Source organism: Penicillium chermesinum (genome assembly GCF_028974085.1).
Source record: "Penicillium chermesinum strain IBT 19713 chromosome Unknown utg000007l:1.0-2695246.0:1.0-2697696.0, whole genome shotgun sequence".
Taxonomy (NCBI): Eukaryota; Fungi; Ascomycota; class Eurotiomycetes; order Eurotiales; family Aspergillaceae; genus Penicillium; species Penicillium chermesinum.
In genome coordinates this window covers 596914-621157 of record NW_026695317.1, presented here as the reverse complement: position 1 = coordinate 621157, position 24244 = coordinate 596914, and the positions used below count along the sequence as shown (strand labels likewise).

The 24244-nt window shown below is 51.9% G+C and overlaps 12 protein-coding genes across 12 annotated transcripts; 6 read left to right on the top strand and 6 right to left on the bottom strand.

The window, feature by feature from the left end:
* Nucleotides 1–285: 285 nt before the first annotated feature.
* Nucleotides 286–1734, top strand: N7468_008952 (putative cytochrome P450; the record flags this gene model as incomplete). The annotated part of the gene is made up of 1 exon (XM_058478248.1): nt 286–1734. The coding sequence occupies one exon, from the start codon at nt 286–288 to the stop codon at nt 1732–1734; it is 1449 nt and encodes a 482-aa protein (XP_058326578.1).
* A 510-nt stretch (nt 1735–2244) lies between these two features.
* On the top strand, nt 2245–4163 carry N7468_008951 (gamma-glutamyltransferase family protein; the record flags this gene model as incomplete). Its single annotated transcript, XM_058478247.1, has 5 exons — nt 2245–2376; nt 2439–2457; nt 2507–2856; nt 2927–3165; nt 3194–4163. 5 exons carry the CDS (start codon nt 2245–2247, stop codon nt 4161–4163), a joined length of 1710 nt encoding a protein of 569 aa, XP_058326577.1.
* Nucleotides 4164–4800: 637 nt separating this feature from the next.
* N7468_008950 (G protein coupled receptor family protein) lies at nt 4801–6174 on the bottom strand (the record flags this gene model as incomplete). The annotated part of the gene is made up of 3 exons (XM_058478246.1): nt 4801–5148; nt 5206–5587; nt 5645–6174. 3 exons carry the CDS (start codon nt 6172–6174, stop codon nt 4801–4803), a joined length of 1260 nt encoding a protein of 419 aa, XP_058326576.1.
* Nucleotides 6175–7565: 1391 nt separating this feature from the next.
* Nucleotides 7566–11053, top strand: N7468_008949 (cytochrome P450; the record flags this gene model as incomplete). Its single annotated transcript, XM_058478245.1, has 8 exons — nt 7566–7623; nt 8459–8740; nt 8793–8890; nt 8941–9279; nt 9337–9771; nt 9825–9893; nt 10357–10500; nt 10568–11053. 8 exons carry the CDS (start codon nt 7566–7568, stop codon nt 11051–11053), a joined length of 1911 nt encoding a protein of 636 aa, XP_058326575.1.
* Nucleotides 11054–11341: 288 nt separating this feature from the next.
* On the bottom strand, nt 11342–12131 carry N7468_008948 (putative allergen; the record flags this gene model as incomplete). Its single annotated transcript, XM_058478244.1, has 2 exons — nt 11342–11426; nt 11452–12131. The coding sequence occupies 2 exons, from the start codon at nt 12129–12131 to the stop codon at nt 11342–11344; spliced, it is 765 nt and encodes a 254-aa protein (XP_058326574.1).
* Nucleotides 12132–12435: 304 nt separating this feature from the next.
* N7468_008947 (uncharacterized protein) lies at nt 12436–12654 on the bottom strand (the record flags this gene model as incomplete). The annotated part of the gene is made up of 1 exon (XM_058478243.1): nt 12436–12654. The coding sequence occupies one exon, from the start codon at nt 12652–12654 to the stop codon at nt 12436–12438; it is 219 nt and encodes a 72-aa protein (XP_058326573.1).
* A 287-nt stretch (nt 12655–12941) lies between these two features.
* On the bottom strand, nt 12942–13454 carry N7468_008946 (uncharacterized protein; the record flags this gene model as incomplete). The annotated part of the gene is made up of 1 exon (XM_058478242.1): nt 12942–13454. The coding sequence occupies one exon, from the start codon at nt 13452–13454 to the stop codon at nt 12942–12944; it is 513 nt and encodes a 170-aa protein (XP_058326572.1).
* Nucleotides 13455–15589: 2135 nt separating this feature from the next.
* Nucleotides 15590–16132, top strand: N7468_008945 (CVNH domain-containing protein; the record flags this gene model as incomplete). The annotated part of the gene is made up of 4 exons (XM_058478241.1): nt 15590–15796; nt 15850–15860; nt 15915–16030; nt 16092–16132. The coding sequence occupies 4 exons, from the start codon at nt 15590–15592 to the stop codon at nt 16130–16132; spliced, it is 375 nt and encodes a 124-aa protein (XP_058326571.1).
* Nucleotides 16133–16594: 462 nt separating this feature from the next.
* N7468_008944 (biliverdin-producing heme oxygenase) lies at nt 16595–17432 on the bottom strand (the record flags this gene model as incomplete). Its single annotated transcript, XM_058478240.1, has 2 exons — nt 16595–17339; nt 17389–17432. The coding sequence occupies 2 exons, from the start codon at nt 17430–17432 to the stop codon at nt 16595–16597; spliced, it is 789 nt and encodes a 262-aa protein (XP_058326570.1).
* A 1207-nt stretch (nt 17433–18639) lies between these two features.
* N7468_008943 (uncharacterized protein) lies at nt 18640–19359 on the top strand (the record flags this gene model as incomplete). Its single annotated transcript, XM_058478239.1, has 1 exon — nt 18640–19359. The coding sequence occupies one exon, from the start codon at nt 18640–18642 to the stop codon at nt 19357–19359; it is 720 nt and encodes a 239-aa protein (XP_058326569.1).
* A 2054-nt stretch (nt 19360–21413) lies between these two features.
* On the top strand, nt 21414–22165 carry N7468_008942 (Short-chain dehydrogenase/reductase SDR; the record flags this gene model as incomplete). Its single annotated transcript, XM_058478238.1, has 3 exons — nt 21414–21467; nt 21521–21549; nt 21601–22165. The coding sequence occupies 3 exons, from the start codon at nt 21414–21416 to the stop codon at nt 22163–22165; spliced, it is 648 nt and encodes a 215-aa protein (XP_058326568.1).
* A 187-nt stretch (nt 22166–22352) lies between these two features.
* On the bottom strand, nt 22353–23498 carry N7468_008941 (FAD dependent oxidoreductase; the record flags this gene model as incomplete). Its single annotated transcript, XM_058478237.1, has 1 exon — nt 22353–23498. The coding sequence occupies one exon, from the start codon at nt 23496–23498 to the stop codon at nt 22353–22355; it is 1146 nt and encodes a 381-aa protein (XP_058326567.1).
* Between the last annotated feature and the right edge of the window lie 746 nt (nt 23499–24244).

Here is a 24244-nt window from a genome sequence, read left to right as displayed (position 1 = left end):
ACGGGCCGCCATCTTGCCCTTTCGTCCAATGATTGACCCTGGTGGGTTCTGTTGATCGGGCAAGCCCTCCCTGGCTGAAGAGTCTGGCGAGGGCTCTTTTTTTTTTTTCTCGAGGTCATTGCTTTCCCCGCCCGTGGCTGAAGCTGTTGTGTTCCCACTCGAGATTTTCTCTTTGCTTTCTGGTTTTTTTTTTTCTTTCAATCTCTTAACTCTCCTCACGATTGTGTTGCGTGTCCATATTTTGTATTGTTACTTGTGATATCCCCATCTTTGTTCTCAGCGATAATGCCTACTCCGATCCCCGGACCTCCTGGTGTCCCGCTTCTGGGCAATGTTTTCGACGTGAACCCGAGTGAGACCTGGAACTCTCTGAATAAACTTGCGAAGCAATACGGTAAGCTTGATTTATCTTTCAGTAGTCAGTTGCTAGCAGCGGTCATGATGCTCATGTCTTCGCCAGGTCCCATCTTCAAGATTAATGCGCTGGGTCACCAGCTCGTCTTCATTGGCAACGTGAAGCTGCTGGACGAGATTTGCGACCAAAAGCGATTCCGAAAGTGTGTGACAGGCCCGGTGGTGGAGATTCGATACACCGTCCATGACAGTCTCTTTACGGCCTACGATGACGAGAAGAGTTGGGGCATTGCCCACCGCATCATGGGGCCGTATGCGACCCAAGAAGCTACGGAGCAAGTTTTCGACGACATTGCGGAGGTGATCCCCGATTTGACGAAGAAGTGGAGCGCGAGCCCCAAGCAGCGCATCAAGGCGAGCGATGACCTGGACGTTATTCTCGTTGCCTCCTGCATGAAGTCCTTTTTCAACCAGCGCGTTGACTACATTTCCAATGCTGCCGAGCGGAAGAAGGGTATGGAATGTGTCACAGCCTTCGAGAGTGCGACTATGGAAGCATTGAAGCGTCCTACTCGCCCCGGTATCTTGAATATGCTCCTCAAGCCCCGTTTCGCTTCGTGGACCTCGACATTGCGCAACTTCTCCAAGGAGGTCATCAAGTCGCGACAGAACAACCCGGATCAAGCTCGCAAGGATATGCTGGATGCGCTGTTGAACGGCGTCGACCCCGAGACCCAGCAGAAGCTCAAGGAATCCCAGGTGATTGATGAGATCATCACCATCTTCATTGGTGCTGCCACTGCTGCGAATCTGTTGACCTACGCCGTCTACTACCTCGCCAAGAACCCCGAAGAGCTGAAGAAGGGACAGGAGGAGATTGATTCTATCGTGGGCGATGGTCCCATTGACCTGCCCCACCTGAAGCAGCTGCACTACGTTGAGGCTATCCTGCGTGAAACCTTCCGTCTGTCCGCCACAGCTCCTGGCTTCAACATCGAGCCCATTCCTTCCGAGAGCAAGGCCCCCGTCCTCCTCGGAGGAGGCGAGTACGAGATCCCCCATAACCAGCCTATGATCGCCATCCTAAACGCAGTCAACCGTGACCCCGAGGTCTTCGAGTTCCCCGAGGAGTTCCGACCAGAGCAGGTTCTGGGCGAGAAGTGGGATAACCTCCCTGCTGCCGCCAAGAAGGGCTTTGGGAACGGCAAGCGTGAGTGTTTTGGCAAGGCGTGGGCCTGGCAATGGTCTCTCTTCACCTTGGCGAGCATCATCAAGGAGACCACCTTCGAGTTGGAGAATCCCAACTATGAGCTCTTCGCCAACGGTGCCTTCAGTATTAAGCCCTTGGATATGTACGTGCTTTTCAGCCCTCGCAAGTGATTTGTCTCGGTTGGCCTTGGCTATGTTTGGAATGTGGAAATACCATTGCGCAAGCCGTCAGGACTTGCGTTTGACGTGACGTTCGAATTTTGATTACTAGCGGATATGACCTGTCGGTAATGAGATTGTCTCTAATTTATCAACAAATGAACCTGGGAATTCATTATCTGTAGTGATTGCACGTTATCCCTAGGCTGGAGGAAGCGAGCTGATCTTCAGCCACGCCGTATATTCCGCCACAACTTGATGCAGTGTACTAGTCCGTGTTCAGATTTGCACCCTGCTTAGGAGGCTGATTGCGACGGAGCCAATCTCTACATCACCTGAATCCAGTCATTAAGGGAGTCTCATCAAGCCAACGTCCTGATGCTGACACCGAATGCACCGACACTTCGAACATTCCCCCCCTCTCCGGCCTGTCGGAGTTGTCCCGTAGCTCCCCGGGGCCCCTCCATACAAGACCTGGGATTCCCACATCGCTTTCGAAGCATAAAGACAACCAACCTTATCATGGCGACTAAATTCACTTCGTTTCCCAGCCGGCGCAGTGTCGTCCACAGTCTCAACGGCATCGTGGCGTGTACTCAGCCACTAGCAGCCGCGGCAGGACAAAACATTCTCAGAGAAGGCGGAAATGCTGCAGTATGTACGGCCCACGCTGCCCATGTTCGAGAAAAGAACTAAACTTTCGACACGATCAATAGGACGCTGCGGTTGCAGTCGGTATGCTTGCCCCTCGATACAACAACGACGCTGGCTTATAACCGTTTAGCTGCGTGCTTAAATGTTACGGAACCATGGTCGACAGGAATCGGCGGCGACATGTTTTGCTTGTTCTACGATGCCAGGAAGAAGTCCATTGGAGGCCTCAATGGATCGGGCCGCTCTCCGCAAAGTCTCTCCCTAAAGGACGTCAGGCAAAGACTGGGCTTTTCGACACATGAATATGGAAGTATCCCGCTCACGAGTCCCTATGCTGTTACCACGCCAGGCGCGCCTGCTGCTTGGGTCGATACAGTCGAGAGGTTTGGAAACGGAAAACTTTCGATGAAGGACATCCTCGACCCGGCGATTGAATTGGCTGACAGTGGATATCCAGTGTCGGAGATAGCAGCACATTATGTGAGTTGCAGAACCTCTGCCATACGAACGAGGTTTCGGGTGGGATGTTGGGACTGACTTGGCCATCAAGTGGAAAGATTATGAGCAATCTCTGCGAGACGCCTCTCCAAACTTCAGAGAAATGCTGAAGCGCGATTCTAGTGCGCCCGATGGAGCACGCGCTCCCCGGACAGGCGAGATCATGACCATGCCTACTCTTGCAAATACATTTCGTCAGCTTGCCTCCCGAGGCAAAGCTGGGTTTTACTCTGGTCCTATCGCCGAAGCCATTGAAGAAGTCATGAGAGATCGCGGAGGATATCTCACAAAGTCCGATCTGGAATACCATAGCGAAAAGGGGAAGTGAGCTTGTCCAGCCTGTATCATTGCGCTTTACCTCTACGGCAAATCCTCCCCGAGCTGTTGATATCTGGGAACATCCCCCGAACGGCCAAGGAATCGTCGCTCTGATGGCCCTTGGGATCGTCCAAGAACTGCGGAAGTCCGGAGCAGTCTCACGCATGCCCCCTCATAACTCAGCTGAGTATTTACATTTGATTCTTGAAAGTCTGCGGATTGCGTTCGCCGATGGAACATGGTGGATATCGGACCCCGAATTCAGCCCGACGCCTGAATTGCTGTCAGCTTCGTATCTGTCATCCCGTGCCACTTTGTTCCGTCCAGAACACGCATCTAATTGTTTGGAACGAGGTAGCCCGGCCCTCCGATCAAGCGACACAGTCTATTTCGCCGTGGTGGACAGCGAAGGCAACTCCGCGTCAGTCGTGAACAGTAATTTCTACGGATTTGGCAGCGCGATCATCCCTGCCAACTGTGGGTTCGTCTTACAGAGTCGCGGAGCCATGTTCTCGCTCGAGGCTAGCCATCCCAACGCCCTGGAACCGGGGAAGCGCCCGTACCATACTATCATCCCGGCTCTGGCGACGAATCCTGATGGAAGTCTCTACGCCTCGTTCGGGGTGATGGGTGGCTTTATGCAGCCGCAGGGACACGTCCAAGTCCTCCTGAATATGCTGGAGTTCGGCATGAGTCCTCAGGAAGCATTAGATGCGCCGCGGGTGTGTATATCCGGCGGGATTCCCGAAGCGGATGGAAAGGTCGACCTTACTGTCAATGTGGAAGAAGGAATAGGTGCCGAGGCAAGAGAGGGACTTGAGAGGAGGGGGCATCGTGTTCGGGTTCGAAAGGGCTGGGAAAGAGACATTTTTGGTCGTGGTCAGATTATTCGTAGTGCCGCTCACGAGGGACGGTGTGTTTTTAGTGCAGGAAGTGATTTTCGCGGCGATGGGTTGGCTATACCCGTTTGATAGAAAACGGGAAAGGGCGTAGATGGTGTCCACTGGCCATATGAATCCTGCGCCATTCCCACATAGATCTTTGAAGCCTTTTGGGGACGAGTGGATAAGGGTGGGGGATTTTGCAGCCTTGCTGGGCAATTTTCTTGAATCTCATAGGTCCAGACCAGCGACCCGAGTCAGATTGTCAGCGGGAAAGCTCAGGTCTGCAAGTAGCTATGGACTGGTAGTGGCTACGATGTCCAATAGACCAGCTTTAATTTCCCACACCCCACGTTGCAATAAGAGCCCAGGATCGGTCAATGGAAGCCCTATAGCGTCTGTTTGGAGGAGGTACCCTTAGAGCGATTCCTCAGGTCCGTTCGACTTGGTCTTGAGGAGATTTTTCTACGTCTAAATTAGCATGTTTTGTCTTGTCTTCACCAGGCCCTCGCCTGTCTCAGAAGCCTCGCAGCGACAAACCGAGCGACTCACGCGCGGGTCCAAGAGTTTGATAAACTGGGAGTGATGGAGACTCATGTGTAAATTATGGAAGTATTTGGCTCCGTACCAGACGTGTGCTTGGGCATCTAATGTTCTAACGCTAAGTCCTGACTCGTTATTATATATGAATTTTCCGCAAGTACTGGGGCCCAGCTCAAATGCATCGTCAAGTATCCGGCTCGGACTTTCCTGAGCGACGGACGTCGAGTTCCACATTATCTCGAGGGGGCTCATCCCCCCAGCTGGAGATGCTCTGCAGTCGTTGCTTTCCATGGGAGTTGTAAATGTCGTGGCCGTGGGTGATACTGGCTTTCCGGACAGCATGCGCCGTGCGGCGTCGTTGTCCGAAGGCTTCAGAGAAGAGTCGCCGACAGGCAGATTGGGAACTGATGACATAGATGACGGAGTTCCAGAAGCCTTGAAGAGGGAAGACAAACGACGATGCATAATTGAGACCGAAGTTTTTCGCATTTGGCTTGACGAGGGTATATACTCGGTTGACACTGGTCGGAATCTGATTGCAATGAGATGTCAGTCGCACATGGAGGGGGTGGGAAGATAACGGTCTTACCCAAGTGATAAGTAGTACTAGGAAAAACATGAATGCGATACGAGCATATAGCCAGGCTTCCTGATCCTGAGCCTGCTGCGCAGCGGCTTTGGTGATTTCACGAACTCGTATGACATCCCACATCGCGGGATCAGTCGGCTTTGCACCATCGGCCTCAATTTGAATATTGTAGTTCTGGCCATCAGGAGTGATGTCAGTCACACCCTGTGGGCAGGCATCCTCGATGATCGGTCTTTCATCGTGGGTAATTTTGATCTCCGTCACGACGTTGCCGAAGGGGGTTTCATTCAAAGGGTTCAGGTAGCCTTCCAGCTTATCTCTGTTGTGGTAGATGACTCGGGCAGCCATTCCGTAGATGACGAAAGCTGCGATAAATGCCACCCTACAAAGGAACCCGGTTAGAAACGGAATCCGGTGAAAGTCGAGTTCAGAAACTTACCAAACAATGGCGTATAGGAAGACCACACGCATGAAGTCCCACTTGACTGAGATCCAGCACCAGATGATTGCATCTCCATACAACCGGCCTCGTCCTGCAGTTGAGATGAATATGAAAACCAGAGCGGGAATCAGAGATAACCCATAGGCCAGGAGGAGATACAGAATGTCTAGAGACTTCAGCTGCTCCACTGTGTAATTCTTGAAGAAGACGAGGTAGACATTGATTGCCATGAAAAGAGCCCAGTAGCAGTCTACCCCCAAAAACATCTGCACCAGAAATGCCTGGAACTGACACAGACCCGAGGAAGTTCCTGAAAGGGGGCCTGCTGATGAAATCAGGGCTGCAATGTTCGACCCGAGGTTTCCGAAGCTGGCATAGTAAATGAGACGGTTGATGGGCTTGTCGAACCCGCGAGCGAACCAGTATGTGAGGAAAACAAAAAGCATCGCAGCGACCGAGACGCAGGAGTTGACTCGTTCTGTCACTACCAGAGCTTTGTTCTGGCTGGGACTGAATGGCAAGCTCATGATGGGCAGATGCGAGAGCGCTGGGCCCTGTATTTGGAATCTGAATACGTGAGTTTAGTCTATACTTAGTCCATATTCTGATGTAAACGCATACTTACTGCTGCGTCAACTCTAAATCCAAACCATGCAGCTGGTGGGACGAGTTTGAAACGGACGCACGTGGCCTATATTTTCAACTGCATGGAACTGCAGCATCTTAAGTATGGAGTACAAGACCAATGGTTCCAAAATGGGGGCAGAACGAGGTACGATTCACCCCGGGGGCCCAAGTTATAAAGCAACAGAACATTCCACTACGACACTCTCCGCATGTTTCCTCCATTCATGGGGTAAAAGGATTGCAGGATTCCACGTGCCGCGAGTATCGAGGAACAAATCCTCCCTCAGCGAATCCGCACTGCGAAAGGGCAAATGCACCAGCGTATGAGCCAACCATCCTTGGTGGCAATATCACAGAGGCTTACGTTCCTTTCTGGACTTGATGGGTCCGATCTACAGGCAGAGAGTGATCTGTATCGCCTTCCCGGGATAGCGGAGTGGAGCACGTCCGCCAGGATTCACGCCGGTGGCACTCTAGCGTGCTGTGACGAAGGTGACAAGGATTGGTCCAGGCCACGGAGTCGGCGTGTGCGATATAACGGCTTCTGAAGCCTTGAATCGTGATTCGAGGATTCCTCTCCTGTGGCTGCCCCCGCCCTGGAGGAAGCACGATCATCATTGCTCTCGATCCTGAGGTTAGTCTCGGTCAAAAATTTAAGCACTCCCCTCGCTGAAAAGCCCCGAGAAGCTTCATCTATCTGGTACCCTGATTTCGGATCAGCATAGTGCCGCCGTGGACATATTTTAGATATTTTAGATCCGAGTGGGTTTCAACGGTGTCCATGGAGGTTTGGGCGCAGGGGCGTGTCGAATTCGGCCCCACTGCAGATCAACTCCGGAACTTGTTTCACAAGGCACATATCTCGACCTGGCCCCCATCTCGGTTAGAAATAAACCGTGGATAAGGGAGCACTTGTGATGCCCCTTTGTCCAACTTCTCCTATTTGAGGCCTGATAGTGGGGGGAAAGAGGGCCATCCGAGTTTCTACGGCTTCTGGAGAAAGATCTGCTCGTGGCGCCCCACCAATCTATGCCCATGGATTATATTCACGAACTATTCCAGTAGTGCAGGGCCCCCAAATTCATTGAATAACCAAGCAATAAGCAAAGGTAGCAACCCAGAGAAAGTATGTCGCGACCGCTTGATTCAGATACCTTCCGTCAAATCGAAATTCACCGGGAAATCGAAAAGGCAGCAGACCTTGCTGGGGCATCTGCATTGAACTTACATTGAACTTATCAAAGGTAGGCGAAGAGGGGGAAAGGTACAGGTACCAGTTGATGTATCTCCCATGGACCCGGCTGTCTGGGCTAAAGACCAGGGCTGCGCCTATCTGACGAAAATCAACGGTGCGCCACGCCGGACGATATGGATATGCTAGAAGCGCATTAGGTATCGCTTCCCAATAGTTGGACGCCTCGTGCAACACCAGCCAAGCGGGGTTGGTGTGAAGACTTCCCACCACCCCATCAGGCACCAAGACGGCCAATCATTGGGCAGGAAGTGATGGCTATTCTTCCTCCATACAACGCAAATGCCGACTATCTTCTCCAAGGCTAATACGAAGAAAGCCATAGATAGCCATCATCGCAACGCCCGACACTGAGCCAAAGGACAAGCAACGAATAGCATCAGGTTTGAATGCAAATGGTGGGGTAGTTGCAGGTTTACCCTCCTAGAGAGTACCTATACCTACGGTCGCATATCCTTCTGTGGACGGGGAATCCGGACGAAGCGGCATTTCTCCCGAGTTCAAAAGAACATTGACGGATTTTTGACAGGTGGACGCGATGTCTTTGAGGTTATGTACATGATTTCTGGTTGCCAGACGGGAACCATATCTCCTGAGAAACCAATTCACCCCTCGACCCGATGAAGGACTTTCCGCAACTCTTAGTATATGGCTGGACAGCCTGGAAAGGATTTGTTTCAGAAATCAGTATCGTCCATGTGTTGGGCTTATGGTTAGGCTATCACGTTGTTCTTGCGCTATACAACATCTCGCCGTTCCATCCACTGAGCCACTTTCCCGGCCCCAAGCTGGCATCGGCGACATTTCTCTACGAAGCATGGTTTGACCTGGTCAAAGGGGGGGAGATTCACGAATGAAATCAAGAGGCTACACGCGATATATGGTATCGTCCTTCCGTGTTTCTAAAGGGGAATGGGCTAATTGATGATCAGGCCCCGTTATACGCATCAATCCCGAGGAGCTGCATTTCAACGATATAGCATTCGTCGACGAGATATACGCATCTGGGGGCCGCAAGAGAGACAAGCAAACCCACTACCTGAATTTCGTGGCCGGGCCTATCAGTCTGGCCGCTTTTAGTGCACGCGAACACAATCTTCATCGACTCCGACGTGGGGCCCTGAACAAGTTCTTCTCGCGCACGCAGATAGCGAAGCTGGAACCTACGATCAGGCTCCTGGTGGAACAGTTATGCGATAAGATGATCCGGCTGGGTAGGCGGGAGGTGCATCTTGGCCATGAAAGTCCCAAGCTGATAGGCAACAGGGGCTCAGCCGGTCGATTTGAACGTGGCATACAGCTGCTTCTCCGCAGATGTTGTCTCGGGGATTTGCTTTGGTGAGGCCTTTGGATTTGTAACACAGGTAAGTGCCAGTTAGTGAAAATGTGCAAGCTCCTGGCTTAATGTCTCAAGGAATCATGGGAACCGAATTTCAAAATCGCACTTCAAGCATTGCTGGGCCCTATGTATATTTTTCGGTTCCTTTCCCCCGTCAGGTATCTCGCCAATGCGGCTCCAGCGATTGGCAAATGGTTCGGCAAAGACATTCGCCTGATGCTCGAACAATCCAACCAGTTACTGCCCGCGCGGATCATCAAGGCGCGCGAGGACTACAGCTCCGGCTCAAAGACCGACCAACCGAGCTTGTTTGCAGCTCTGATCGATTCTTCACTGCCGGAGGAAGAAAAGACCGTCCACCGTCTATCGGGCGAAGGGTTCTCTATGACGGCAGCTGGGACTGAGACAACTGCGGTAGGTCCCTGAAGCCCTTCTGATCTTGCCACGCTGACGTATCTGAAAACCTGGAAGTGGACACTGAGTGTGATAACGTTCCATCTGCTCAACCGACCACAAGTCCTAGCCCGCCTCACGACGGAACTGGAAGAGGCGAATGCTCTCAGTCTGTCGTGGTTTGAGTTGGAAAAGCTGGGCTATCTGAATGCGGTTATCATGGAGGGACTTCGTCACTCCTATGGTGTCGCGCCGCGAAGCCCTCGCATTGCCCCGGACGAGACCCTGACTTATCGGGGACAATTCAAAGGCCACAATATAGTGTATACCATCCCCCCTGGCACACCAATGGGAATGTCATCGGCGATAACAAACCATAATGAAGACGTGTTTCCCGAGCCGTATGAATTCATTCCAGAACGGTGGCTTGGTCTCAGACGAGAGCAAGCGGCGCAAATTGGAAAACCACATGACTTCTTTCTCGAAGGGCAGTCGTCAGTGCGTTGGAATGAAGTGAGTCAGTTCGCAGCTATGCAATCATAATTTGCTCTAATGATTCCTGGAAGCCTTGCATACTGCAATCTTTACCTGGCAACATCCATACTGACCCTACGGGTGATACCGCGGATGAGGTTGTATGAGACAACAGTGGATGATGTGAAGTACGACCACGACTTTTTCACACCCCGTCCAAAGAAAGGCAGCAAAGGAGTGAGAGTGACCGTCTCATAGCTGTGGTGTGCACGGTTGCTGCGGCGTGGGTCATGATATTCGAGACCCGATACTCACGGCAAAACTTGAGTACGATCGGCCATTCCAAATGCCACTGAACCCTTTGAAGATTTCAAACAGACAAGAGCACTCTTAATGCTGAATCAATTGTCATGCACTAAAATCCTGAATTCCTAGTGGAAGCTCGGGTGGGAATGAGATGGTATACCCGTAGCCCGTCTCACGGGCGAATCTGTAGAGCTTAGGCGTAGCTTCTTGAGGATTCTATTCCCAGCTTTGGAGGATTAGCGCTACCGATGAAACTGCCTCCCAAAGGTAGCAGTTTGCTTGGCGATACGATTATCTCCGCTTCCTTGAACGCTGTAGATTGCCTTCATGAAAATCCTCGACATCTCAGCTGCATTCGCCCCGGCGAACAAGGTCAACGGCATGCACTGCGTCTACATATCAAGTAGCCGTTCTAAGTACTTTGAGAGCCATGCCAAAAAGTTTTCTCTCAAATTAGCCCAGGTAAACCCCGGGCCTTACCGGTGAAAACCTCTCTTTTTATATTTGTAATGAGCGACCCATCCCACAGACCGCGCTAGGCAGACTGCGCATTCTATCATCCACGACCGGTGGATCAGATACGAACGCAGTGATCAGATGGGCCATCCTGGACAGAGGAAAATCTCTTACAAGGACGGAGATCGAGCGACGCAAGAACGTCGGAGAGAGTGGCCGGAGTGAACAGGCCGAGAAGGAAAGCCCGAGTCAGCGAAGCTCTGGCAAAGGTAGCCTCGGAGCATGGAAATCGAGTCTTTGCGGTCGCATTCAGAGACTCAGTCCGAACCTTAGCGACGCCCAGGTCGAGTATCTTGGAACTATGAGCTCCTTTGATGTTAGATTTCTGCATAGTCTCATCCCGGCAGACCCTAGAATTACTAGGGTGCACTCGCTTATGACATTTGTGCTGCACATGAAAGCGGGACATGTTGCTCTTGGAAGAAAAAAAGAAGAAAAAAAGACCTCAGGAGGCGTTGCCCTATTATGCAACGATGCGGTCATTGCCACTACCCCATGATTGGTGAGATACACCACATACCCAAGAGTTCTATAGGGATGAGATTTTTTTTTTGGAGAGATTTTTTGATTGAAGAAAAGTATTTGAAGAGTTCTCACAAAGAATGAACAAGTCCCAACGCAAAAAGGCCCAGCCTCGATCCCTATATTGACAAGAGAAAGAAAAGCCATACCACCCGGGTATACCACGCACCAAGCGGAATCAGGTCATCATATATAAAATCATAAGTCTAGAAACCATTTTTTTTTGAACACATAAAACGAAAAGAATTCGTCATCAAACAGGCACTTAACCGCTGTAGGCAATAGTGACAACCAGACGGACGGGGCCAGAGGCCAGGTTGCCACCAATGCCGCCAACGTCAGTCTGGGCGCTGGTGTAGGCGTTGTTGACGGTACCCGCGTTGGGGGGAGATGGAAGAGCAGGTGGTGCCAAGGGCATCACAGATCTGCATACCCTGAACCTCGAGGCCATTGTTCTGGGCCTGGATGGCGGAGACGTCGAAACCAGACCAGCCGTTGTTGGAGGTCGAGCCAAAGTCGAACTCTCCCCAGGTGGCGGCGTAGATTCCAGAGCTGCCAGTGGGAACGGTAGAACCAGGAGCAGCAGCCCAACCACCCTGGGAGTCGCCGTCGATGGCGAGGTACTTGGTGGCGCCGGGAGAAAGAGTGAAAGTAGTGGTGGCCTTGCCGAAGAATCCGTCCATGGTGCCGTCGGAGCTGTACTTGTTCCAGACCACGACGGTCCAGTCCTCGGTGTTCTGACCCTTGAACTGGATCACGTACTCGTAGGAGCTGGCATCGGACTCGGAGACCTCGATGATATTGCTGCCGTAGGGGTTGCCGATGTTGCCCTGGTAGGTGGCGCCGCTGCCACCACCGCTGGTGCTGCCGCCAAAGCCAGCGGTAGAGCCGGGACCACTGGGAGTAGCGGTCCAGGCGCCACCCGAGGAAGAGCCAGAGGCCGAGCTGGGGGTGCTGGCAGGGGTAGTGGCCTGGCGACGGGCATGACCTTCAGCACGGGCAAGGGCACCACCAGTGAAAGCTGCCAGCAGCAGAAGAGACTTGGTAAACTGCATTTTTTTTTTACTGTTTAGATTGAAAGGATTGACTTTTGTGTGTGTCTGGAAGAGAATGTGGATGTCTATAAGGAGTGACGGAAGTATGAAACTTCAAAAGGAGCGTCGTTTCAAGAGAGTGTGATGTGAGGAAGGTAGGGGTTTCTCTGGGGTTACCCTGTCTATAAGTACCTCATTTCCACGAGAAAAAGACTTCTCAGGCCCCCGCCACGTCTTGCCTCTTCAGGTCTGGAAATCCAGTCAGAGTGCAGTGCCTGGTACCTGGACCGTTCCATGGCGTGGAGCACCAAGGGTGGTTTGTACGTCAGACACTAACGAGGGTCCCAGAGAGGGCAAATCTTAGAATATGGTTGGAGGGCCAAAAGAGCCGGTGTTCTGGATCAGCATGTGGCCAGACGGGGCGAGTGGAGGCCATGCGAGAGAATAAACTACAAAGATTGGTACTAAGATCAGCAAAGAGGCACGGCCCCCGGTTCATAGGAAGTTCCCATAAACGGTGGATGGTATCATTGGCTCGCTTCATCTATGGAGTTGACTCCAGAATGGCCCAGTCGAATAACAGCGTCAGTCGCCGATCCGCACGGCGGTTTACGGTTCCCCTTCTCGAAGCCTTCTCTTCCTGACCGGAGGCCCCCATATGGCTACGTGGAAATCTTTCGCGTAATCACGAACTGGGAGGAATCTCCACTTGACAGGAATTTGGTGCGGCTAAGGGAAGTCCTACACGCGGCACTTGCGCTGCGGGGAAAGACTCCCACTGCTCCCAATGAAAGAATACATGGCTTTTCATGGTAGTATTTCCCCTGGAGACTAGGCGCGACTCCTGCCATTCTCAAGGTATAAAAACCCTCTGTGAATACGGGAAACGGAGTGCAATCTACGCAATCGCATGCGACAGGTTACATCAGACAAGGGCGTGCCTTGTGAAAATCCTTTCACCTTCAGTTTGTCAATGAACTCCACTGGGTGTTCTCGACCAAGCGGGGCCCGAATTGTAGTCGAAGCGATGGAGTAACCGGACGATCTCCGCTCTAGTGTGCTCTTGCGAACTGGACCAACGAGAGACTTAGGTCCAGACGAAATCTTGGGTGTTCGGGCACGATTGGTGTGGGCTTTGTCTCCTGGTCCTTTGAAGCTTTGGTGTTTCTTGGCATGTCTCTCTTGGAAAAGGCTTTGGCCAACCGTCTCCGAGCAGAGCTCCTTCAGGGGCGCGTTTTGCGGTTTGGAGAGTTTTTGTGGTGCCGTGGACGAGCAACTCTGGTTCCGAAGTGGTAGGAAAGCAGTATCATTGGTCCGCTTGGCTTGCAGTGATCCGCTAACCATAGAACGGCACCAATCACATTGCTTTAATATAGTCTTGGCAGGGCAAAGGGGTGACCTCCGCCAATCACCGTCCGTCCCACGAGAACCAACTTGTGAGCGATGCAGATTCTAACAGAGCCATGGAAAGGCCCTTGTGCCTGGATTCTTTCTCGTTCTTTGCCTTCCGAGCCTGGGAGCTCGCCTTCTGACATAATCCCACTCGTTCCAGTGGTGGCGGCCAATGGGAGAATTTCTGGATGCGGAATAGTTGCCTCCAGCCTCCCATACCGCACCAAAACAAGACGATATGCTAATGGATTTCAGTCAAGCACATCAATCAGAAGCTAACCTGTGACACACCAAGTAGGGTTGCAGCCTGACCGACGGGCCTAGACAGTCAAGTGGATCCGACAGCCTCGATGAGCGGGGAGAATAACATTTTAAGCATACGTTAGCTCGGCTTTTCGTACGCATCTTGGCTTATTGTATTATCGCCCAAGCACCGATTACCGAGCCCTAGCCTCTAGTAGAAGGTCCACCAAGGGCCCGAGGGCTACTGGGAGCAACCTCACTGGCAGGAGCCGGAGAAGTGGAGAAGAGAATTGCCCAGGTGTGACATCAGAGGCTTACATCAGAGTCTCGGCGGGCAGTCTAGAGCGCATCTTCTTCTAGTACAAAGCCATGGAGCTTGGCTCAGACATCCTATGGCCCGATTGACCTGAAATCGATTTCTTGTCACATGGTCTGGTTGGTATAGCTCTGGTCAGCTTTCGTAGAGCTGAGTATTTAATTATTTTTTCCGAAATGGGAAGATGCATTTTCCAGCGCAGCCACTCCAGGTTCGCCTCTGGAATCACAAACTAGAAATTTTCCAGGGGAACAAATGATCGCGTCGCACGTGATGGTGGGCTGAATCGGGCTATTTTCGGTCCTTCTTTATGGAGTAAGAGACCAAGCTTAGTTATGCTGGCCTGGACTCTGAGAATGCCCTTGCCGAGTTCCGCGCTCCAGTCACCTGCTACTCTGAGTAGGAGCTGTAAGATTTCACCCCTCACATACGGGAAGAGTGGCGGCCAGGTTGGCGACGGATCTAAGTTCATCCCTGGGACTCTGCCAACATTGGCACTCTCCAAGACTTGCCTGCCGCTCAGTTCGCAAATAAGTCATGGAGGGGAATACTACTGGAAGTCTCAGATACAAAACTTAGAAAAGGAGACAGATAGTATCATAATAATGTAATGTTTCCACACCCCTTCGAGTCATGATGATCGGGTTTCTGAACACCGTGTCTCATGTTGCGAGAGCTGTATCACGGGATATTTGCTCATAAACGACATAAAAGACAATAGCTGGGGAAAATGACGCTTTGTGGGGTGAGACCGTGTCGACTGAGACCTGGCAGGCACGACGAAGGCCCGGTGCTCGCGCAAGGTAAGACGTGCAGCAACACGGGCTGACCGGAATTTGTGTGCCAAGCGGACATTTGCTCTTCAATTCTCAGCATATGATAGGATCCGATTTTGAATGAGGTAATTTTCGCCGTCGGCGATTGATATGATTGGTTTGATGCTTGAGCCCTTGTCCCTTGCAGCGACCCTCCTGTTGCGGGCTGTTCATGCGCGCACCCCTCGATCGAGCCTCAGGCCACAGAGAAATGAGTATAGACTTGGAATATTTGGTCCACAACGGGAGGGGAGAAAACATTTCACGTAGATGAAGCCCTAAAAACTTTTGAGAAAGGGGTTCGTAGATAATGCATTCCGCGGCCGAGTTGGTTTGATACGAGCAGCCTCGCAAGGCGAACTTCAAGATTCAGGCCTATGACAAACTACCACCGGGTCTGCTCAACTACCTACGCTGCATCGTCTATGCACAATGATCTCAGCAGCCCAAAGCTGTACTCAGAAGAGCTCTCCACCATGAACTCTCGACCCAAGTAAGGAGCGCGAGAGCTCTGCAAAATTCCAGCCAGAGGGCTCTTGCATCACTATCATGCAAGAGCTGGGTAGCATGATAGACCCGGAGTCTGTCAAGCTATTATCTCGTTCACGGACTTATAAATTGAGGCATATCCATCGTGAAAGTCAATCCTCACCACTGGACCTAAGCCACCGAAACTACTCCGGTATCCATTAATATACTACCATACAACCACCATGCAATTCCTCAAGAGCTTTGGCCTGCTTTCTCTCTTCGCCATTGCAGTCTCCGCTGGCCCTTCCAAGTTTGCCCAAAGCTGTCGGGACATCGAGGGATTCGGATCAACTCTGCGGGCAGAATGCCAGGAATATGAAAATGGCGAGACTCGCCCCTCCACTATCGATCTGAACCGATGCATCAAGAACAGCAAGGGAAGCCTCAAGGTAAGAGTAATCCCCACGCAAGAGTTTTTCCTAAAATACTAATGTCAGTATAGTGCGGAAAGAAGTGAGTGTCAGCTTGTCTCCATGATGAAATGCAGAATCCTAACATCCCCCCTAGCGGTAACTATGAGGGTTCTTGTATCAACTGCAGCCTCCGCGGCCACACCGATTTCCAGTGCATGTGCCGCAACGTGGATGAGGGTCATAACTATGTTCCTACCCACATCGATCTGAGTGAGTTTACTTGAATATGAGGATGCTGGTATCGTCAAGTAGACTAATTCAAGCTTCCCAGACAAATGCATCAGCAACAACCATGGGGAGCTCTCGTGCTAAACAATCACCATGAAGGGCACCACGATCGCAAAATGGGACGGATATTGCAATTAGCCTGGTGATGTGGAAGTTTAGACCTACGTGATCACGAGTTGTCATGCGAATACGGCTCAGAGGGAGGAGAGGCAGTACGCTTGGATAATTATGACGCTAGAAATATGATTTGATTGACCTTTAAGAGCTCTATATTCGACCTTGCTTGTCCTACATTATACGTCCTTCCCAGGCGCTCAGAATGTAATGAGAGCAAAGTACAAGACGCATTTCGTATTTTGTCAAAATAACGCAGGAACGCCGATCTTCGAATGCAGGGAAGTTCAAGGAACATGCTATGTACATGAGAGCATCAAGTTCTGTCGAAGGACTTTACACCGTCGAATTGCGGAGGGATTCGAGGATACTTTGACGCGATCACGCTTAACGTTGGATTATGGGGCTTGATATGGCATTTGCCCCGCATCATCATGAGCTTGGGGCGGAGGCTTGGTCGCGAAACTGCTGAGCTTCATCGTCTAAACGCGATGTTAGGGTGTTAAACTGAAGAAAGATAAGCAGGGACTCGTCAAGTATATCTTCTTGTTCCTTTGGCGTAAGGAATTGGTCTAAGTTTGCCATTGCGTCGCGAAACTTTTCTTTCACAGTGACACTGTCATCAATATGCCAGAACGAGAGAGGCGTGGGAGTTCGGTCGGACTCCAATTCTGCTCGGGACAAGTCCCAAAATGCTGGATAGGCCTTGAGTAGTCCCAAGATCCTGTCGCCCCCATAGAGCAGTGCGGAATACATGATCCAAATGTATGCTACCAGGCGGTGTGGGTGGCCTCTGACCCGTTGTCGGATCTGTTCCCGGATCCGACTGCCTGGGTTCTGGGCATGGAACTGCTCTAGGCGGACTGTGTTCATCGCGGATAGAAAAGCGATGTCGGCCTCAAGGGGCTTTGTCCTCGGGATTTCCGGCATGTAGAGCAGTCTCAGCAAAGCTCGGACACGCTCCGTGTCATCGATCGCGTGCACCTGGTGGACGTCGAAATATGCGATCCACTCGATGGGTTCGCCAGTGCACGCGACCCACTCTGCCTCGACGCCAAAGTACAACTCGGCATAGCGTGATAACCCCAAAGCGTATAGGGTTGGCTGGGATGCATTTGGTGGCAAACAGAGAGGAAGCCGGGAGAGGTTTATCCGATGTATGGCTGCATGGGGCTCTCTGGTCACATGTTAGCGAAGCACAGACTGGACGGAGAGGCGCTGGTTACTTTATGACACGACGGAGTCGACTGTAGAGAGTTTCCTCCGCCATCCTGTCCAAAATCCCCATCCGCTTTAGCTCAACACCATGCTCGAGATTTGAAAATTCGCCCAAGGTGGGATCGGTACGTTAAAAAAAGAATTTCATACGACCTCGCAATCCGGATTTCACGCAACGGCTCCGCATTTTCTTTTATCCGACATGACAGCCTCGGATCGCCCCGAAGAGAAAGTAGGGCTACCGGTGCTTGGACGGCTGGTATGACATTTATTTTGTGGAGTCTGCTGAAATCTGGGGTTTGAGGACTGTTGCTATCTAGTATAATGGCCACGACGTCTCTGTGCTATCCCCCGGGTGCTTCCGTTCGTAAGCTGCACCAGTGTTGTAAGGGATACCAATGCCATATCTGTAATGTTAATATACTAATTTGCGCGTAATCATACTCCGGGTGAAGTATTGAGTTATGTCATTCTGGGAAAGTGCAGGAAGAAGGCAAGTGTAGCATGGAAGTTGTTTCCATTTTTCATACGCTCTTGCCTGCTGACCGAATCGCATCGCTACATTGACATCACGGAACTTGCCTGGTGCCAAAGCCCTCTAAACTTGAGGCATAGAGAACGCATTGGAATTATTGGTCGTTTTCAATGTTCTAGCGCGGCTCGCGTCTCTGGTGTTTTGCCTGCACTACATACATTGGGCCCCTGTAGCTTACTACCCAGAGAGTGGCAGCTACGAGTTTGAACTTACTGGAATTCGAAACTCAAGTGAGGCGGATTCGACCGCAAGGTGAGATGAAAGCATGGATGGCCTGTGCTTCAAGGCCTGTGGTTGAAGGCAGGCGCGAGTGGGCGGCGTTGCCCAAATGAGTTTATTTTCTTGCTTACATGGCCGATTCGGGCTATAGATGCTCTTGACAGTGGTTCTTACCTGTTCCTTTGTATGACTTCCCTGCATTCGCTCTTGCCATAAGAACAAGATGAACAATCTGGTTCTGTTGCTGCGGTGCCAGAGTTTGTGTACAAAACCCCCGTCCCATGCTGTTTTGTTTTCTCTTTCTCTTTTTCCCCTCCCATGCCTGTTGGTACTGCTTTTGCTTCTGCTTAGCCTACTTTCAGCATTTTGCTTTGTCTTCTCTCTGAGAAGCTTCCCGTACTCTGCTCCTTGCACCCTTTCCTCTTTCTTTTCTTTTCTTTTCTTTTTCTTCTTTTCTTTTCTTTTCTTTTTCTTCTTTTCTCTTCGTGACCCTCGGACCGGTACGATGTCTCCTCCATCGTTGCCGTCTCCCCGCGCCGCTCGGCTGCTTCTCTATGGGAGCTCCTCACTTCCGGGCGAGGAGATTCTCGGACGAGGGCAGCCGTGGCCCATCTTTTTTCCCGGTTTGGGGCTCTCGGCTTCGCCCTTTGCCATCCGCCCTCAGCCCGGATGTCGCGCCTTTCCAAGGGACGCTGTGAAGCGTGTCCTGGAAGAGCAGCGCATGCGTAAGCTGGGCGATTCTCTGGAGAGTGACTCCCCCTCTCCCTCTACTCCGTCCCCTCTTCGGCGAGTCGAGAGCCCTCGCCGTAGCATCTTGAAGGTGCACCAGGCAGATGAAGCCAAGAGGACGAATGTCCGTCATGTTACCTTCGGGGACACGACGGTTCATGAAGTCTCACGGTGGATGAACCTGGAAGACCTTCCCTCTCTTCCTTGCCCTCCCCCTCCTCGCTCCCCTCCTCGCTCCCCTGCACGTCCTCCCCCTATGCGTGTTCGTCCTGTTTTACCCCCTGTTTTCCCTCCTCCTGTACATGCGCGTTTCCCCGTACCCGGACGTGCTACTCAGAAGAGAGAGCAGGAACTGGCCTCGGCAGCAGCCCAGCAGGAAAGCACACAACGAATCCTCGGTGAGGAAGCCTGTACAACCTTTTCTCTTGGAAAGGTTCTTGGCCTGTATGCGCTGGGAGCCATTGCCACTACTGCGATCGCTTACTGGTGGTCCTGATGGGTGCTTTTCTTCTTGCACATATTCTCGATGCAGTTGAACCCCGGGTTGCCCCCATGGCATGGAGTCATGAGAGTGGTGCCCATTGGATCCTGCTGGTTTCGCCCCCATGTACTTTCTTCTTGTCCGTTTTGCTTTTGGGGACTTTTCTGTTCTTGTTTTCTTCTCACCTTTTTATTTTCATTCTTCTTATCGTGTATCACATATCTGTTGGTGTATGGGTGAAAAGCCTTTGAAAACCTTGGAAAAAAGCCCCGTTTGTACTCCCCCTCTCGATGCAGTTGAACCCCGGGTTGCCCCCCATGGCATGGAGTCATGAGAGTGGTGCCCACCGGATCCTGCTAGTCACGCCCTCATGTACTTCCTTCTTGTCCGTTTTGCTTTTCTTATCTGCTCCCCATCTGGCCACCCATCCACATGTGGGGGCACGCTTTTGCTACGCTGATTTTCACAGAACTCGGTACGACCGACGGCCATTCCAGGTAGAAGCATGGCGCTGCTGCGAAGCCACCGGGCTATCTGGCGCACAGCGTCGGGGGGGATGGTGGCGCCATCGTGGCAATCGAAAGGTAGCTCACTCCCACTCCGTTGTGAGCTCATTCTAACCACTAAGCTCCAGGTCTGTGTCAGATGCGAGGCCCCCGGAGCTACCTGCCGCACTGACAATTCCGGGACTGAGGCATGGCGCTGCTGCGAGGCCATCGGGCTAATTGGTGCACAGCGTTGGGGCGGATGGTGGTGCCATCATGGCACAATCTTCGTAAGTCTCATCTCTGTGCCTATCCGAAAAGCACAAACTGATCTGGCTTGACAAACTCGAAGTGGGAGCGATCTTTTTCTTTTGTGGTCTTTCGCAGCGCGAGGCAGTTGCAGGGTCAGAGAGGGATTGTATATAGCCCGAGAGTTGACATTGAGGCTTATTATCCAAGTGAATTTGAAAACATGCTTTTTTTTTCTCTCCAAATCTTTGTCTCTGCGACGTAGGCTCATTACATATTCGAGGAATCGTATCATCACGGGCACTTGTGTGCGGGCACAACTCGTTGCGGAAAATGCTGATGCTCGAGCGGACTTTTTTGTTCCATGGTGGGAGTAGCTGCCGATGCATGGATGTCTTGTCTTAGTTCAAAGATCCGGTTTATCGATGGCGATCTTGAAGAGAACGAAGTGAAGTTGGATCGGTGACGCGAAACCAAAGCGGGGCCGAGCAACGGTGAGTCGCAAAATCCGGTGTATTTCAGAGGACTTCGAATCGATCAAATGCTCAAATAGACAGGGAAGCCGAGTCTGAATAGACCTGTCACTGGTGCTGGGAAAGGGAAGCCGTTGCCACTGCGTCTCCGCACTGCCCTAAGACAGAACAACCACCGTGTACAAGGATATGCAACATGCTACATTGTTCGCTGCTCCCCGCATGGCTACTCGAGCGGACCAATGAGCCGCTTAGCGTATGGAGTTCCTACTGATCTCGATTGGAACTGCGAACGCGCATGCTGACCGATCAAGTCTACATGGAATTGTAATACTCTGAGGGCATTGGTTTACACCTCATAAGGGTTCATGGGGGTCTGCTTGGAGAAGTCGGCGGGAGCGCGCGGTTCACAAAGCTGATCCTCGATGTAGATGCGGGATGTCTTAGGCCCCCCCGTCGCAAGTTATTACCTCGCTAGGAACGAATGACGTGGAACAATTAGTTCAAGTTAGCCTTGAACCGGTGGAGCTCTTGTGCTGTAAGCCTCTAAGCTTTCTGCAGTGGCGACGTATTCATTGTGCTAGAGCTCCTTCCTGGACTTTCCATTGTCCCTGCTACAGTTACCTGACACCACGACATGACTGAACTGACTTAGTTCGTGACAGGCGCCTCATCAGGTATTGGCGAGAGCCTTGCGCACGCAATCTTGGCCGCAGTATGTATGCTCCCAAGGGGTAACAGTACCCTAATGCAACCGACCTCAGGGACGACAATGTGATTGCGACTGCCTGAGCGCGGGGCGCGAGCGGCCTGGAGCGTCTTGGAGCGTCTTGGTCCGCGCAAAGAAGCTGGAGCTGCTATCATGGAACTCGACGTCACCGCACCTGAAGACGTGCTGAAGAAGAAAGCAGAGGAGGCATGTGCTATCTACACGGACATGTCGATGTACTCGTCAACAACGCCGGCTAGGTTGATGCCGCTTTCTTTGCGGAATACGAGTACGTTTCCCCACCGGTATCCGCTGTTCCTTATTTTAACACCATGTCCAGCGAAGCATTCCTTACCAAGGCCCTCCGCAATAACGCACTGGGCCCACTGAACCTCACCCGTGCTTTTCTTCCGTCTATGCGCGCCCGGTCATCAGGGACCATCTTGTTCATTTCTACGTACGGAGTCAACTTCGGCTCTCCAGGAGCCTCCCCATATCTTGCGTCCAAGGGCCTATTGGAAGCCCTAGTGCCTTGTCTCGCCAGCGAGGTGCAGCCTTTCGGTATCCGCACCTGCCTCGTCCAACCGGGGCTCTTCCGCACGAAAGTGTTTACGTCTGGCAACGTCCAGTACCGAGCGCCGAACAAGTTGCCGGAATATGCGGCGATGAACAAGTTGGTCAAAGACGGCTGTAGTACTATGGACGGTGCGCAGAGTGGAGACCCCCAGAAGGCGGCGCAGACCATTTTCGAAGCTGTGAGGGGTGAGGGACGATGTGCGGGCAGAGAACTCCCTGATCGGCTTCCACTGGGCGAAGATGCAGTTCAGACGTTTAGAGACAGCTCGCTGGCTAAAGTCAAGATCGCGGATGAATGGGAGAGTATCTCGTCATCTACCGGTTACTGAGTCTCAAGAGATATGTGAAGAAAATTGGTGGACCCGGATCCATGTGTTTTTATCGGGATATTTACGATTGCGAGTCGCTGTGTTGTTATCTACGCTACCCAGAGGGAAAGGCATGATGGGACGAAAGCACATGTATTGAGAGGTAGTGCATAATATCAATGATCACGTTGTATCCCTTCAACTGCTTTTAGAGCTTGCTGGACCCAGGAGCACCCTGTGGAAGACCGAACTTTGAGATATCCTCCTTCGTCGTTCCGTCAATAGCCAATTCGGCTAGCACGCGTCCAAAGGCGGGCGCAAATTTAAAAGCGTGCGCAGCGCCTAGCCCGACAATGATGTCTTTGTTTTCCAAGGGACTAATGACAAAGCGTCGTCCGGGGGTGATAGAGTACTGGCAAGTCACAGTTCGGAGAGGCTGGCGGCCCTTGTCTGGCATAAGCTTCTGGAGGAACTCGGTCAATTCACCCAACAGACGAGGGGAATGCACAAATGTCCGCTGCTCGGGGTTCATCATGTTCCTTGCTTGGTCATGGCCCGCTTTGATTGTTGGCTCGCCGTAGCAGGGGAATCCATAATAGTTCTGCGGGCCGCCCCAGATCCAGACGGGGAAGTGAGGAGACTCGAACTCAGCTGGCTCGGTAGGCTTAAAATAAGTAATCTGCTCTTGCATCACCTCGAGCGGGATGTGAACCCCAAGAGGCTCCAGGAGCTTGTTAGTCCAGGCATCGGTGGTCAGAATCACCTTTTCCGCATGGAAAGAGCCCTTGGACGTTCGAAGCACAACTCCCTTGCCAGATGATTTCGGAAGCACACGCTCTACGCGGGTGTGTTCCTTGAGGACGGCGCCTTTTGATCGGGCGAAGTGCTGCATGATAGCAACGGTTTTGTTGGCGTGGACAATGCCGGTATCTGGATCATATACGGTATCCACGCCCTCGGGGATATCAAATTGAGGCCAGCGGGCCTTGACCTCCTTGCTGTCCAAACGCTCGTGCACAACCCCATTGACTGTGAGACTCCTGATATAATTCTCGATTGGATAGGGAGCGTCTTTTGGTAGGAAGAAGAGGCCGCCCGTGGTGGTCAGCAGTTTCTGCCCCGTGAGTCTCTCAAGTTCAGCCCAGTCCTTGTACGCCGATTTGACAAGGGCCACATATTCGGGGTCTGAATTCGACTTGCGGACAATCCGCGATGTATCATGCGAGGCACCGTGAACGTGGCCGAACTCGAACTGTTCTAGTCCCAGTACCTTGGCGCCCTTGAGGGCTGCTTGGTATGCTGCACTGCTGCCGAGCACACCTAGTCCAACAACCGCAACGTCAAAATGTTCCATTGTTTTAGTATGATGGAAGGCAGAGGGCTGTGATCAGACGTGGAACCCAAAATCCCCCAGTGAACTCCTCAATTTAAGGGCCCCGCAAAGACCGCTACATAGCTCCTTGTACGGGACCGGTCCGCTCACGTGGCCAGATAAGAACGATCGACACGAGCCGTCAACACAACTGGGACACGTGGGAGTATGGGCGTGGTGCGGGGAAATCTGAAGTGAGACCTGGACCGACAGCTTGTCTGCAGTAGGGCCTCAGATCTGACGGCAATAGACCGTGTGGGGAGAGTTTAGTTTAAGCGGACCCAGCAATTATTACTCACAGTGACTTTCGCCCTGCCTTTACTAGACTGTTGTTAAAATTAAGCCTGAGAGTACCGTAGAAAAAAAAAAATCAATTTCTGTTCGTTTGACTCCAGCTTGTAGTCGAAATTCACTCGATCGTTGCGGGACAATCCGTGCACGTGAGACACGTGAGCGGGGAATACACCAGTAATTTGGGGGATGAGTATCATTTGCTATTATACTACTGGTTAGATGCATCGATGCTGTATATGAATATTGGGTTGTTCACGGTCTTCTTGGTTGGCTATGCAGGGGACTCATCAATATTGCTGCCATGTCCGAACTGGAGGATTTCGGGATTTTTTTTTTTGGCTGTCGGCAGCACGATATGCACATCCACTCTGACCGTCTTGAAAGGTCTCTAGTGACTACTAGCTGTGAAATGAGCTGCAATTTGGTGACTTTTC